This window comes from Enhydra lutris, unplaced genomic scaffold (genome assembly GCF_002288905.1).
Source record: "Enhydra lutris kenyoni isolate GAN:26980312 unplaced genomic scaffold, ASM228890v2 scaffoldscaffold114, whole genome shotgun sequence".
In the NCBI taxonomy this organism is placed as follows: Eukaryota; Metazoa; Chordata; class Mammalia; order Carnivora; family Mustelidae; genus Enhydra; species Enhydra lutris.
In genome coordinates this window covers 390,983-402,870 of record NW_019154198.1, presented here as the reverse complement: position 1 = coordinate 402,870, position 11,888 = coordinate 390,983, and the positions used below count along the sequence as shown (strand labels likewise).

Sequence of the window (11,888 nt, the reverse complement as noted above, 5' to 3'; positions counted from 1 at the left end):
CGGTCCTGCTAGCTGCCTGCCCCATGCTGAGGGCTTCGCATCCTGGGTAACTAGACTACAAGTCCCCAGGTCTTAAGTCATCTTGAGTTTCCACCAGTGTTGTCTAGTTGTTCGAGTGTTGACTTGAAAACACTTCATAAGGAGTTTGCCTTGTTAACGTTACTCCACCATTTTCTAGTTTCCTCAATGTTAAATATCCAACATGTGCAGGACCACATCCTACACACAAGTTAAATATAAAGAACTCAGCTACTCCACTCCCTGATGGACAGCCCCACTACTGCACATCTGTCATTTAAATGCTCCAAGCCACTGGTTCATGGTTTTTCATGTGCACTTTCAGTACCCACATCTCTGTGCATTGCAGCTTTGTCCCCTCTATCAGTGCTCTCGAATTAATATTTCAATTAAACACCTGGACATTCCTAATTAATTGGTTCATACATAGGAACCCTGCAGTATTACTCAGCTCTGGTGCTGGATAAACTCACATCACCAGGCACATCTTGGCCATTTAGATAAACACAGAAAAGTCAACTAGGGCCTCCACATTGACAACCAAATGATATATGTCTAAATTATGGAAACTCTCTGACATGCACTCCCCTAGCATCGTATGTGATTGTTTAGGGGTACAGATATGCATTTTTCCCATCCGTCTTGAGCTGGAAATTGGGGAAGGATTAGCGAGGATCAGTTATTAATCAAATCTTGGCTATCTGGGGCCGAGTCTTAGAGAAGTCATGGTCTAGCTTCCTGGGTGTCACTCAGGGCTAGGAATCGGGCTTCCGGCCAAGAATGACAGAACGGACTGGTTCCCAGGTTGCTAAGGGTAGAGGAGGGATTCGATTCCTGGGCAGGAGCTGCACGTCTGGGGTCAGTGTCACTTTTAAATACGGTGTGTCCATTGTCGGGCCATCTGCACATTCAGTCCCTGTCCGTGCACTCTAAGACTGGAGATGAAGAAAGTGACAACCTTCTCCACTCGTCTGACACACACACATCAAAGAGAAACCGAGTACCGCCTCGCTCCAGGCTGCCCAGGAGCCCTCTCCGCAGCAGCGAGGCAGCAATGCCCCATACATCGTCCACTCACCCGCGCAGGGTCCATCCACGCCGCCGCCATCATGGGACCCTGTGCACGGAGCGGGGCCGGGACCGGCAGCGACGCAGGCGGGTCCCGCCGGCTCGGCCGACTGCCACCTCTCCCCTGACCCGGGAGGTGTGACCGCGGCTGACTTTCCCACTCCCCGGGCGTCGGGTGGCTCACGGCTCCTTCAAAGGCGCGGGGCTGAGCGGTAGCCGTCTCTCTGCTCTTCTTGGAAGAGCTTCACTGGAGGCGGCCACAGAACAGCGACGCCCTCCCCACAGCTGGCGTGGACGGAACCGTCGCACACGAATGACGTAGGACCAGGAACCCGGAAACCCCGCCGCCACGGGAGCGGACGCCAGTGCACAGCCTTCTGGGCAGTGTAGTTTGGGCTCTACAAACGCGCCCCGGAAGAACGTGTTCCGGAGCGGGTCCTCCTTGTCCTAAAAGACTTACCAGACCCAGAGCTCGTCGTCACACCCCCATCTTCACGGCGAACACAACGCGAGGGGACAGAGGAGGAAAGGCGAGGCCGTCCCTGTCCCGCCCGGGGAAGGCGAGGCTCGGCGGCGGGGACCTCCGCCCGCGATCAGGACTCGTGGTCACCAGGCCCTTGGGTCGGCTGGTGACGTCCCCCGTGCGCCTCACCTCCGGGAGATGCCCCTGGACGGGAGACGGATGCTCCAGCTGTGACGGCACCGTCGGGGCCAGGACGCCAGAAGCCCCCTCCGACGCGGCCCCTCTGAGGGGCCTCCTGTGGGCCAGCGCCACGCGCTGCGGCGCCTTGACGCGCGGATCGGGCCCGGGAGCCGGAGGAGCGGCGTGCGAGCCCCGGAGCTGGGGAGGCCGCGCGTGACCCCAGGCTGGAGCCCGGCGCTGCGGAGTGTCTGTCCCACGCGGCCCCTCGCCCTGCGTCTGAGCGCCGGCGGAGGGGTCGTGCGCGGACGCGGAGTGCGGGAGTGGTTGGTCGCCGCCGCCGCCTCGAGTCTCCGCGAGGGCGAGAATAGGTGGAGACGGGAACGGACCGGGGCGAAACTGGAGCCAGCCCGGCGCTGAGGGGGTGCAAATGAGAAACCCACAAAACCGTGTTAGAAGCTAACATTCTTTTCAGAGTTATATTAAGCAAAATCTTACATGTCGCCATCAAGGACTTATATAGTTTTCTTCTCATGACTATGAGAGTGAGAGAATAACGCCTCACTTGGAATGAGTTGAGAAGACATAGGGTCGTGAAGAATGGAAACTGTGTGCAGAGATATCAAGAGATTTAAGTTTATGGACTATTACTCAGCCACGAGAAGGAATGAAACGGTGCCATTTATAACGACATGGATGGAGCTAGAGTGTATTATCCGAAGCAAAATAAGTCAGAGAAAGACAAATACCGTATGATTTCACTCAGATGTGGGATTTAAGAACCAAAACAAATGATCACGGAGGGAAAAAAAAGAGGAAAACTAAGAAACGCTATTAACTATAAAGAACAAACTGATGGTTGCCAGAGGAGAGGTGGGTGGGGGAGAGGTTCAGTAGGTGATGAGGATGAACAAGTGCACTTTAAAAAAGAAAAGATTTTATTTATTTATTTGCGAGAGAGAGAGAATGAGAGAGAGAGAGCATGAAAGGGGGGAAAGTCAGAGGGAGAAGCAGCCCTTGGCTGAGCAGGGAGACCACTGTGGAACTCAATCCCAGGACTCCAGGATCATGGCCTGAGCGGAAGGCAGCCGCTCAAACAACTGAACCACCCAGGTGCCCAGGAGTGCACTTCTGATGAGCATTGTGTTATGTATGAAAGTGTTGAATCACTATATTGTACACCTGAAACTAATATTACACTGTATGTTAGTTGGAATATAAATAAAATCTAAAAAAATTTTCAAGGTAGAGAAGAGCATAATGACTGAATCAAGGATTAAGATGCAGTTGATTTCCTAGAAGAAGATGCTTTTTATAAAAGGAGGTTGTGGAGAAGTGTGGCTTAATTAACACACAAGGAACAGTGTGATCCATCATTGGGCATAGTAATTTGACCAAATTGGAAAAGGCATTCTTCTTTTCACATGTGGCTGACACCATTAAATTAAATGGTTTGAGGGTAGGGTGTACATCAGGTACCAAAGTTAAGATTTTTATATTCTGTGTCCTGGGTGGCAGAATGTCCAGAGTAAGTGGTGAGAAAAACTATGTAGCTATTGGAGACTTTGAAATCCCTACTGTAGAGCATGTCTGAGAGTTTTCACCATTTATACACATGTCACCTCGTAGTCAATGTGGAAGCCCTCATTGACTTTTCTCTGCTTAATCTACCTCCCCAAATATGTGCCCAGTGATGTGTTTATCTAGCACCAGTACTGAATAGTCTTGCAGGGTTCCTATGTACAAACCAGTGAGTTTATTAGGAATTTCCAGGTGTTTAATTGAAACACTGATTTGAGAGCACTGACAAGACAAAGCTAGAAAGCACAGAAATATGGGCACTGGAGGTACAGATGAAAAACCGTGAACTAATGTCCTGGAGCATTTAGATGACAGATCTGCGGTAGTGAGGCTGTCTGCGAGTTGGAGTGGCTGAGTTACTTCTGTTTACTTAGTGGGTCTGGTCACATGCAGAGACATGGTCCTGCATGTGCTCGACATTTCATATTGAGGAACCCATGTAGAATATAGTGAAGGGAGTGATATGTACTTCATATAAAGTATTTTTAAGTCAGGAGACACAGCGGTGAAAACAATGACTGCGATGAGCAGAGAACATGCTTAAGCTCCCAACTGTGTTTATTCTGGTGCAGTCAACTTATGGATGGAGGGAGTAGCTGACACAGGAGGCTGTAACAGGATACAGGGAAAAGCTGGAAGAGTTCCCTAAATTGTTGCAAGTTGGAGGAGGTCTTTTCAGATGTGATGTTACATTTATTATTAGGCATGATTTACTTGGTGCAATCAGAATATGACACACGACATAGGTGCTAGTGAATTCATTGAGAATTGAGCGGCACTGATGTACAGTGAAACTTCTTGTCTCAGAGATGGTAGCACGCTGGAGGTGAGTATGAAGAGGGTAGGCCTCTGGGCTGATCAGTCCTGGCTTACAAATGGCATACTCATGAGAACATGGGGAATAGTACACGGAGTCTAGAAGCAAACGTGAGAGGGGGTAGGTTGTACACCACCAGAGTGGTTATCTGCACAAGGCAGTAACTAGTTTTCTTTTCTTTTTTTAAGATTTTATTTATTTATTTATTTGATAGACAGAGACCACAAGTAGGCAGAGAGGCAGGCAGAAAGGGGAGGAAGCAGGCTCCCCGCTGAGCAGAGAGCCCAATGCGGGGCTCGATCCCAGGACTCTGGGATCATGACCTGGGCCGAAGGCAGAGGCTTTAACCCACTGAGCCACCCAGGCGCCCCAGTAACTAGTTTTTAAGGTGAGTGGTTGAGTCACCATCCTAGCCCAGAGGGGACATCATCTTGGGAGGCTCTCATGGGAAAGAGCTTCTACAAGAAATAAAGATTCTACCCAGTCACACACCAACTCAAATAACTATAAAGAACTGCTACAAAATGATTCAAGTTTTATTAATTAAAATTGTGAATCTAAAACCAACAAAAGACTGATAAAATAGTAGACCCAGGAGAGCTTTCTGGGCAACCACAATGAAACAGGTGCACATAGGGCTCAAGAAGCCATCTGAATGGATGGAGGCAACACCCTCTGAGAGTGGGCCCGGACCCAGGGGTGCTCCAGGATCTGGGCTAAGGGAAGCCGCTCCGAAGGCTGGTACCTGAGAAGCCTGGAGATCAAGTCCTGGGCCCCCAAAGGTAATGATGGGGGAAACCTTACATCGACCTGATGACGCCAGAGGAGAAAAAGAGAACATCATTAATTTCTGTGCTGTGTGTTTTTTCCATTGCTTAAGACCCTTGAAAGCACCGTTCTGGATCTTACTAGACAATCTTTGCGTGCACCACAGGCTCTGCAGGCCTGGCTCCCAAATGAATGCCCAGAGTGTAGCCATCTTACCTTGAGGATGCGTTGGTATGTCTCAATATGGGAAGGACTCTCAAAGGGTGGACTTCCCACCAGCAGCTCATAACACAGCACTCCAATGCTCCACAGATCTACTTTCTCATTATATGTTCTCCTTTCAATAATTTCGGGGGGCAAGTAGTCCAGAGTCCCACACGCTGTCTTTCTCCTAGAGGACACCAGGGAAGGGAGCACTGTGCAGAGGCCCAGAACAAGGGTAACCCTCCTTTTCTAGATTCCAGTGAGAAGGGAGACCCTCAAAAGTCCAAGAAGTCCCCTCCTGAGCATGGGAGTTTGGAAACACTAAGTTTTTTTTAAGATTTTATTTATTTATTTGACAGACAGAGATCACAAGTAGGCAGAGAGGCAGGCAGAGAGAGAGGAGGAAGCAGGCTCCCCGCTGAGCAGAGAGCCCGATGTGGGGCTCGATCCCAGGACCCCGAGATCATGACCCGAGCCGAAGGCAGAGGCTCAACCCACCAAGCCACCCAGGCGCCCCATGGAAACACTAAGTTTTAATAAGGATCAAGGTTTAGGGACGGCCAATACTGGGACCCACCAATTCTGTATTTTGGAATTATTCATGTAGTTATACGGTTATGTAGCTCATAATCCAAGATGTTTTCAGATATGTTGGGCATCAACAGAGATTTTGAACAAAGAGACAGTGCATCAAGAAGGACCAATTAGGGGCGCCTGGGTGGCTCAGTGGGTTAAAGCCTCTGCCTTCTGCTCAGGTCAAGATCTCAGGGTCCTGGGATCGAGCCCCACATCGGGCTCTCTGCTCGGCGGGGAGCCTGCTTCTTCCCTCTCTCTCTGCCTGCCTCTCTGCCTACTTGTGATCTCTATCAAATAAATAAATAAAATATTAAAAAAAAAAAAAAAAGAAGGACCAATTAAAATTCCGGGAGTTATAGAGCAATGAATCTTACCTACATGGGTACTTACTGGGAAAGTCACATGTTACCAGAGATCAAAAGATAAAAGGTAAGGTCGAGCTACATTCTTTGTCTACAATTGCACATTAAATATATGCATTTGAAAAAAGCAATACTCAAATACAAAAGCAAGTTTGCATCTTGCATTTGGGTCTTACACACAGCATGAATTAAATTGGATCATTCCTAAGTGGCCCATACCACCACCACCAGACCTACCTCAGAGATGGGGTGTGCACAGACCAGCCAAAGTCTGCAATCTTCACCTCACCCCTGAGCCCCAGCAGTAGGTTCTCTGGCTTAATATCCCTGTGGATCACCTTTTTTTCGTGGCAGTAGATCAGAGCATCTGCCACTTCCTCCATTATCTGAGTGAGCAAAGAAAGAGCTGTTTGGAAATGAAGCCTCCCCCCCTCACTTCATACAAGACAAAATACTCCCCATGCAGTTATAGTTGTAGTGGAATCTTTGTTTCATGCTTACTGACCCCGTTACTTCCTTAACGGCACCACAATTCTTGGTGGGGGAGGGATTCCTCTCCCCGTTTTATGTGGTCTTATAGGATGGATGCTGAGGTGACAGAACCTCCCCTTTGCCCTAGAACAGCAAGTAGCTGGACACCAGCCCTGTGCTGAGCTAAATATATAATCTCCCACAGGACCTGAGGCCTGCAAAAATGATACAAAAGCAGGAGGAAAGCTACAAGATCATTCCATCAGCCAGCTGACCCAGCACTTCTGCTGGTTTGACTGTTGCTCTGATCCCCCATCTGGAACACTCTAGAAATCTCTTGCTTCCTATTTCTAAGCCAGTTCACTCACTTACCCAGGGAACCCCTTCCTAGGCTTTTAACATGCTTCTCTGCATAAGGTAGCAGAGTCAGACGGTCTTGCTTACCCTGATTACTAATATCCTGGAGTGATTAGGGCATCCACTGTGAAGTTATGGGCTGTATATGTCATTACATAAAAGGTACAGAATTTGAAACAAAGAAAAAAGAAGAACGTGGACAATAATGACAGCCAAAAGCAGTGACCGCCCCTCCCAACCAGTCCATAGTAAACTCATGGGCCCAAGAGCCCCCAGAACCCTGCCTCACCGTCACTGTGCGCTGTTCGTCTAACGTGTGGCTCTTCTGCAGCTCCTTGTAGAGCTCACCCCTTGGAGCATATTCTAGAATCAGGTACACGCGGCGGGCATCATGGAAATAGTTGTAGAGGCGCAGGATATTGGGGTGTCTGGAGAAGGGAAAGAGTAAGGGTTAGACTCATAAGGCCCAACTCCTGATGCTATCACAAGTGACTGGTCACACAAGGGGCAAGTTGTGCTGGGACCAGAACAAAGCATATTCCTGAGTGCGAGAGAGGACAGGAGCAAGCAGCAGGATCTGGGTGCCTGAAACAGGGAGGATGACACGGTGTGAGCGCAATGAACTGCAGAAAAAAATCCTCGAGGGGCCTATTGGAGGGTGGTTTGGGGGGACTGCCGGGCCCAGATGCCAAAGATGGAAGAGAACACAGAATGAGAAGCCGGTGCCGGATTTTCCTGCAGCGGGGCCTCACTGCAGGTGCGCCTGGATTTCAATTTCCCTGCGCAGCTGGGGCTCCAGTCCTTCCTTTTCGATCTGGGACTTGAAGAGGACTTTCAGGGCCACGATAAAATGGCTTTCCTTGAGCCGAGCCAGGTACACATTCCCAAATTTCCCCTTGCCCAGAGGACGCCCGATTTCAAAGTCATCCACTGCGAAGCGCCGCCTGCGAGGAAAGGAAGAAAAGAGCCTTATGGGAGGGAGGTGGAGGGCAGTCGAGGACTCCTCCTTCCCTGGACCCCACCGCGGCCCCTGCCCGTCCTCATCCGGTCCACGAGCCACCACTAAACTCGCGCGGCTTGCTCGTCGCTTGTCGCGCCACTCCCGTCCCCCTGCAGCGACCGCGCCGCTGACACTCACACGGGCGTGCCACTGAGCTCCACGCGGCCCGCTGCAGCGACGGGGGACGGAGAGCGGTCGGCCCTTCCTCCTGCGCTGCGTCCGCCCCCGGCCGCAGACACCAGCCCTTCGCGACGTTTCCTGCGGTCCCGGGTCCTCTTCTGCTTCCCCGCGGGCTCAGCTCGGTTCGAACTCATCACGGCGTCTGGTCGGCTCCCGAGAGGAGACGACGGTGACCGGACGCCTTCCTCAGCCCACCGGAAACGTCCTGAAGGGCGGCGAAGGCCCGCAGCGTGCAGGCGCCGCTCCTCAGACGCAGAGCCGCACACACACTCGCAGGGAAAGCCGCGCGCCTTGCAGCCTGGGACCCGCCGACACCGACGAACTCCCCGCCCGCCAGCGCGAGGCCCTTTATCCTAGTGCCCCCCATTGGCTGAGCCTGATTGGTTAAAGCTTCCGAGCGCGGAGGCTCCTGGGAGCTTCCCATTGGTCGAGGCTTCTGAGCGCGGAGGCAGCGTGCCCACTAGGAGAGATGGAAATGGCGGGCGCGTGCGCAGGGCAGGGTCCGGTGGGACACCGGGAGCTGGGGCGTCGGGGACAGAGAACACCTTGGAAAAGGGGGGACGAACAGAGGGCAGCCCAGAGTGTATGATGCTCACGGGTCTCCATAAATGAATACCTACAGAAATGCACGAGAGCGCGAGTCCAGTAATGAACTGACCCGGGGCACGTGGGAATGAAGAGACGCCAGCCGCGGGAAGCGGCCGGGGTTCCCGTGTGAAGCCCGCAAACCACATGCGCGCCCCACTGCACCGCCCGCGCTTGAAGGTCGTGCCGGGTTTGGGCCACTCCCCAGGGCCCTCCTTCATCATGCTCCCTGCAATTTCGGCCTCCTCCCCCATTGTCCTGCAGCTCTTGGCCTCCCCACTCCACCCCACAACCCCTGCAGCCTCCCCTAGGCCTGCAGGCCCACTCGGCGTGGTGACACACAGCCTAGTCAACTCTTGCCTCATGTATTTGTTGGACCAGCAAAAAAATTTTTACCAGCCAAAAAAACAGGTTTATTTGGAAATAATAGAGAATTACAATTAGGGACAGGAATCTACAGCAAAAACCATAGGCTAGTCCCTCAAACAGGAGAGGAACACAATTTGCGGAGAAGGGAATTTGGGAGCAGTTGTTTTGAAGGAAAGTCTGTTGGAGAAAAGCAACAGTTAAGAAAAGACGGTTTCCCATTGCTTGAGTTACAGGGGTGGTTAGTTTCTTGCAGGAAAAGCAATGTACATCTTTTCTCCTTGGGGCCTGTTATAGATTATTCTTTCCTATGGAGGATTATGCTGTTGGGATCTGTGATTGACATCCCTAGGCAGTATGTGAGAGCTTCCCGCGAGGACTCCTGACTCCATTTTAGCGAAATTTCCTTTTATTTTCATAGACCCTGTCATCAGTTTGCATCTGGAGTCTCAAATAGTAAAATCAATCCACATGTCTATTTGGCAAATACAGAAGTTCCAGATGCTTTTAAATGGAATTCTTTTAGATAGGTAACAATATAAATTGTTGGAGAAATAGAACTGAAAAAGAAAAAAATCTTCTCCTAACCCAGAAAATCTCTCTGCAAAGGTAGTGGAGAAATAAAAATGTTTATTACTGAGTAAGCCTTAAACCAGAATGGGATGCCTTATCACAGATAATCGCTAAGAGATGGCAAAGTCAGAAAGACACCCTTTCATATAACCAAGCAGATACTAGCTTTCTCATTACATATTTTCAGCGTAGACGGTCATTAGTCCTCATGTAAGAAAACATGACAGCACCAATTGTTACACAATTCATCCTAAATTTACCTAGTAATTGGGCTGGCTATCTGCTGCAACCTTGGCTTTCTATAAGGGAAAACAAACGTCTCATTACCTGAGGGTAGATGGTAGTGTTAACCTTAAAAATACAAGTTACCTTAGCAGCAAAAATGGGTTTATTTGGAAATAGCATAGAACTGCAATTAGAGACACACAAGCTATGGTAAAACCATAGGCAGAGCCAACAAAGAAGTTATTTTACGGAGGAGGAAGAAGTTTGGATGATTGTTTTGAACAAAATCCTTTGGAGCAAAGCAACAGTTCAAGGTGATGACCGTTTCTCAATGGCAGAGTTGCAGGAATGATTGATCTTATGAGAGATCCAGTGTCCATATACCCCATGGGGGCCTAGAGTTAGGCCTCCACCTTCCCACAGAAACTGGGACAGAGGGATGCTATCTCCTTTGATGTCAGCATTTCAGAGAGAGCTCCCAAGTCTTCTGAGAAAGACATTTCGGGGTTGGGAGAGCACTGGGTCCCTGAGGGAAAGCAAGAGGGCTAGTGTTAAGGAGGGCGCATAGTGCAGGGAGCACCGGGTGTTACACGCAAACAATGAATCATGGAACACTACAGCAAACACTAGTGATGTACTGTATGGTAACTAACATAATAAAAAAAAATAAAGTCCATTTTGTCCAAAAAGAAAAAAATGGCGGCTAGCATGTCTACAGCAACTGCAGGGATTCAAGCAGGACGAGACGAGTTAGGTAAATGGAGATAAATTGCGTAGAACCTTGTCAGCCTTCGTAAGGAGGTTGCAGTGTGCTCCAGAATGTGTTCTAAAATGCACCTGTTATTTGTTTAATCAGATATGGTAACGCAGTGGACCTGAAAATGATTGTCAGGAAGAAGTTTATGCTTACAGATCCCTACAAGTGAGTCAGGGAATCCTACCAATGGGAGATCCTGCAGTGTATGAACAGAGCCCTCAGTTCCGGGATTCCCCATGGAGGATTTCCATGGGGATCCACTCTCAGCCAGCCGGCCAGGATGGTAGCAAGCACAAAACAGTTTATTACAGACAGTACGCTGTCAAAGTGGGAGAGAAGGCTGGCCCAGAGGTGACAACTGCCTCAGGGATCTTTTCTTTTTAAATAAGTGGGGGTCAGGGCTCATGGAGGGAGTAATCTCTAATGGAGGCTACTTCCAATCATTTGGGGGACGACTCCTACTGGTTGGGAGGGCGAGTTTTTGATCCTACAAGATTTGTACCAGAACCCTCCTTGCACCTTCCCCCATAGGGGAGACAAAACCACAATGCCAGTGCATTATAATGACCCTAGGGTCACCTGGTGCCAGAGGGGAAGAGGAGAGCACAGGTTCTGCACCTGTGACTCCTTGTCTGTCAGCCCTGGGGTGTTGGAAGCCAGTCAAGGTTGTTGTGACCTCGGGCTTCTAGCGTGTAACCTTTCACCACCCTTGCCTCCAGCTCATGTCTGTCCATTCTGTAAGGCACACCTTACAGGTGGTATGGGGACGCAGCAGCAGGGTCAGGGGGCCGCAGCTGTGATGGAGAAAGCACGGCCCAGCACACAGACTGTGTTTTTAGCAGGAAAGGCAAGGTAAGACAGGTCATCAGTTTAGGATTGACTTGTTTGCACAGTTGGAGCATACATGTCCCACTCCCTGTCTGGTCCCTGTCCCCGGTGTTTTAGGGCAGAGGAATGCTGCCTCCTGGAGTTTAGGAGCCAGAAAGGTGGTTGGTTTGCAAATGAAAAGTGAGGTCCTGGAAAAGTTGTTACCTAGTCCAGGGAGGAGCAGCGTCTCCCGTCAGCAGGCCCCACATGCAGGACCGCAGAAAGTCAAAAATATATACTTAGTACGCTGTGAAACATAACCATCCTGGGAGGGAGGTGTTGAACTGAGTGGCAACGTAACCTGAGTCATGAATTAGAAGATCAATCTGGATATTGTGTGGAGATTAAACTACAGGAGGGGCAAGAAAAGGGAAGACCTGTTAGGCTGTTTTCCAGATGGGTGAGGATGAGGATATAAATGAAGGCAGTGACAGGGGAGGTGGGTTATCACAAAGTGCGAACAGCTGACCAGA

At 50.1% G+C, this 11,888-nt stretch overlaps 2 protein-coding genes across 4 annotated transcripts in view; both read right to left on the bottom strand.

Moving 5' to 3' along the window:
* LOC111139744 (zinc finger protein 543-like) overlaps window positions 1-11,888 on the bottom strand; it is a 352,717-nt gene that overhangs the window by 10,893 nt on the left and 329,936 nt on the right. The gene's annotated exons all lie outside the window — the stretch shown is intronic.
* Window positions 4,764-8,176, bottom strand: LOC111139728 (aurora kinase C). 3 transcript variants are annotated; one of them, XM_022492087.1, is made up of 7 exons: window positions 8,116-8,176; window positions 8,001-8,037; window positions 7,615-7,806; window positions 7,152-7,290; window positions 6,272-6,420; window positions 5,109-5,283; window positions 4,764-4,934 (listed from the first exon to the last, which is right to left on the bottom strand). In XM_022492087.1, exons 1-7 carry the CDS (start codon window positions 8,174-8,176, stop codon window positions 4,764-4,766), a joined length of 924 nt encoding a protein of 307 aa, XP_022347795.1. The 3 variants fall into 3 exon arrangements, with proteins under 3 accessions (XP_022347795.1, XP_022347794.1, XP_022347796.1); XM_022492086.1 differs by having other exon boundaries at window positions 8,001-8,176; XM_022492088.1 differs by lacking the exons at window positions 7,152-7,290; window positions 8,001-8,037; window positions 8,116-8,176 and having other exon boundaries at window positions 6,272-6,422; window positions 7,759-7,789.

Coding starts and splice junctions, on each gene's coding strand:
- LOC111139728 (XM_022492086.1), bottom strand. CDS start 8,176: ATGAGTTCGAACCGAGCTGAGCCCGCGGGGAAGCAGAAGAGGACCCGG. Junction 7,807..8,000: donor GAGCTCAGTGGCACGCCCGT/GTGAGTGTCAGC, acceptor CTTTCCTCGCAG/GCGGCGCTTCGCAGTGGATG. Junction 6,421..7,151: donor ACGAACAGCGCACAGTGACG/GTGAGGCAGGGT, acceptor TTGCTCACTCAG/ATAATGGAGGAAGTGGCAGA.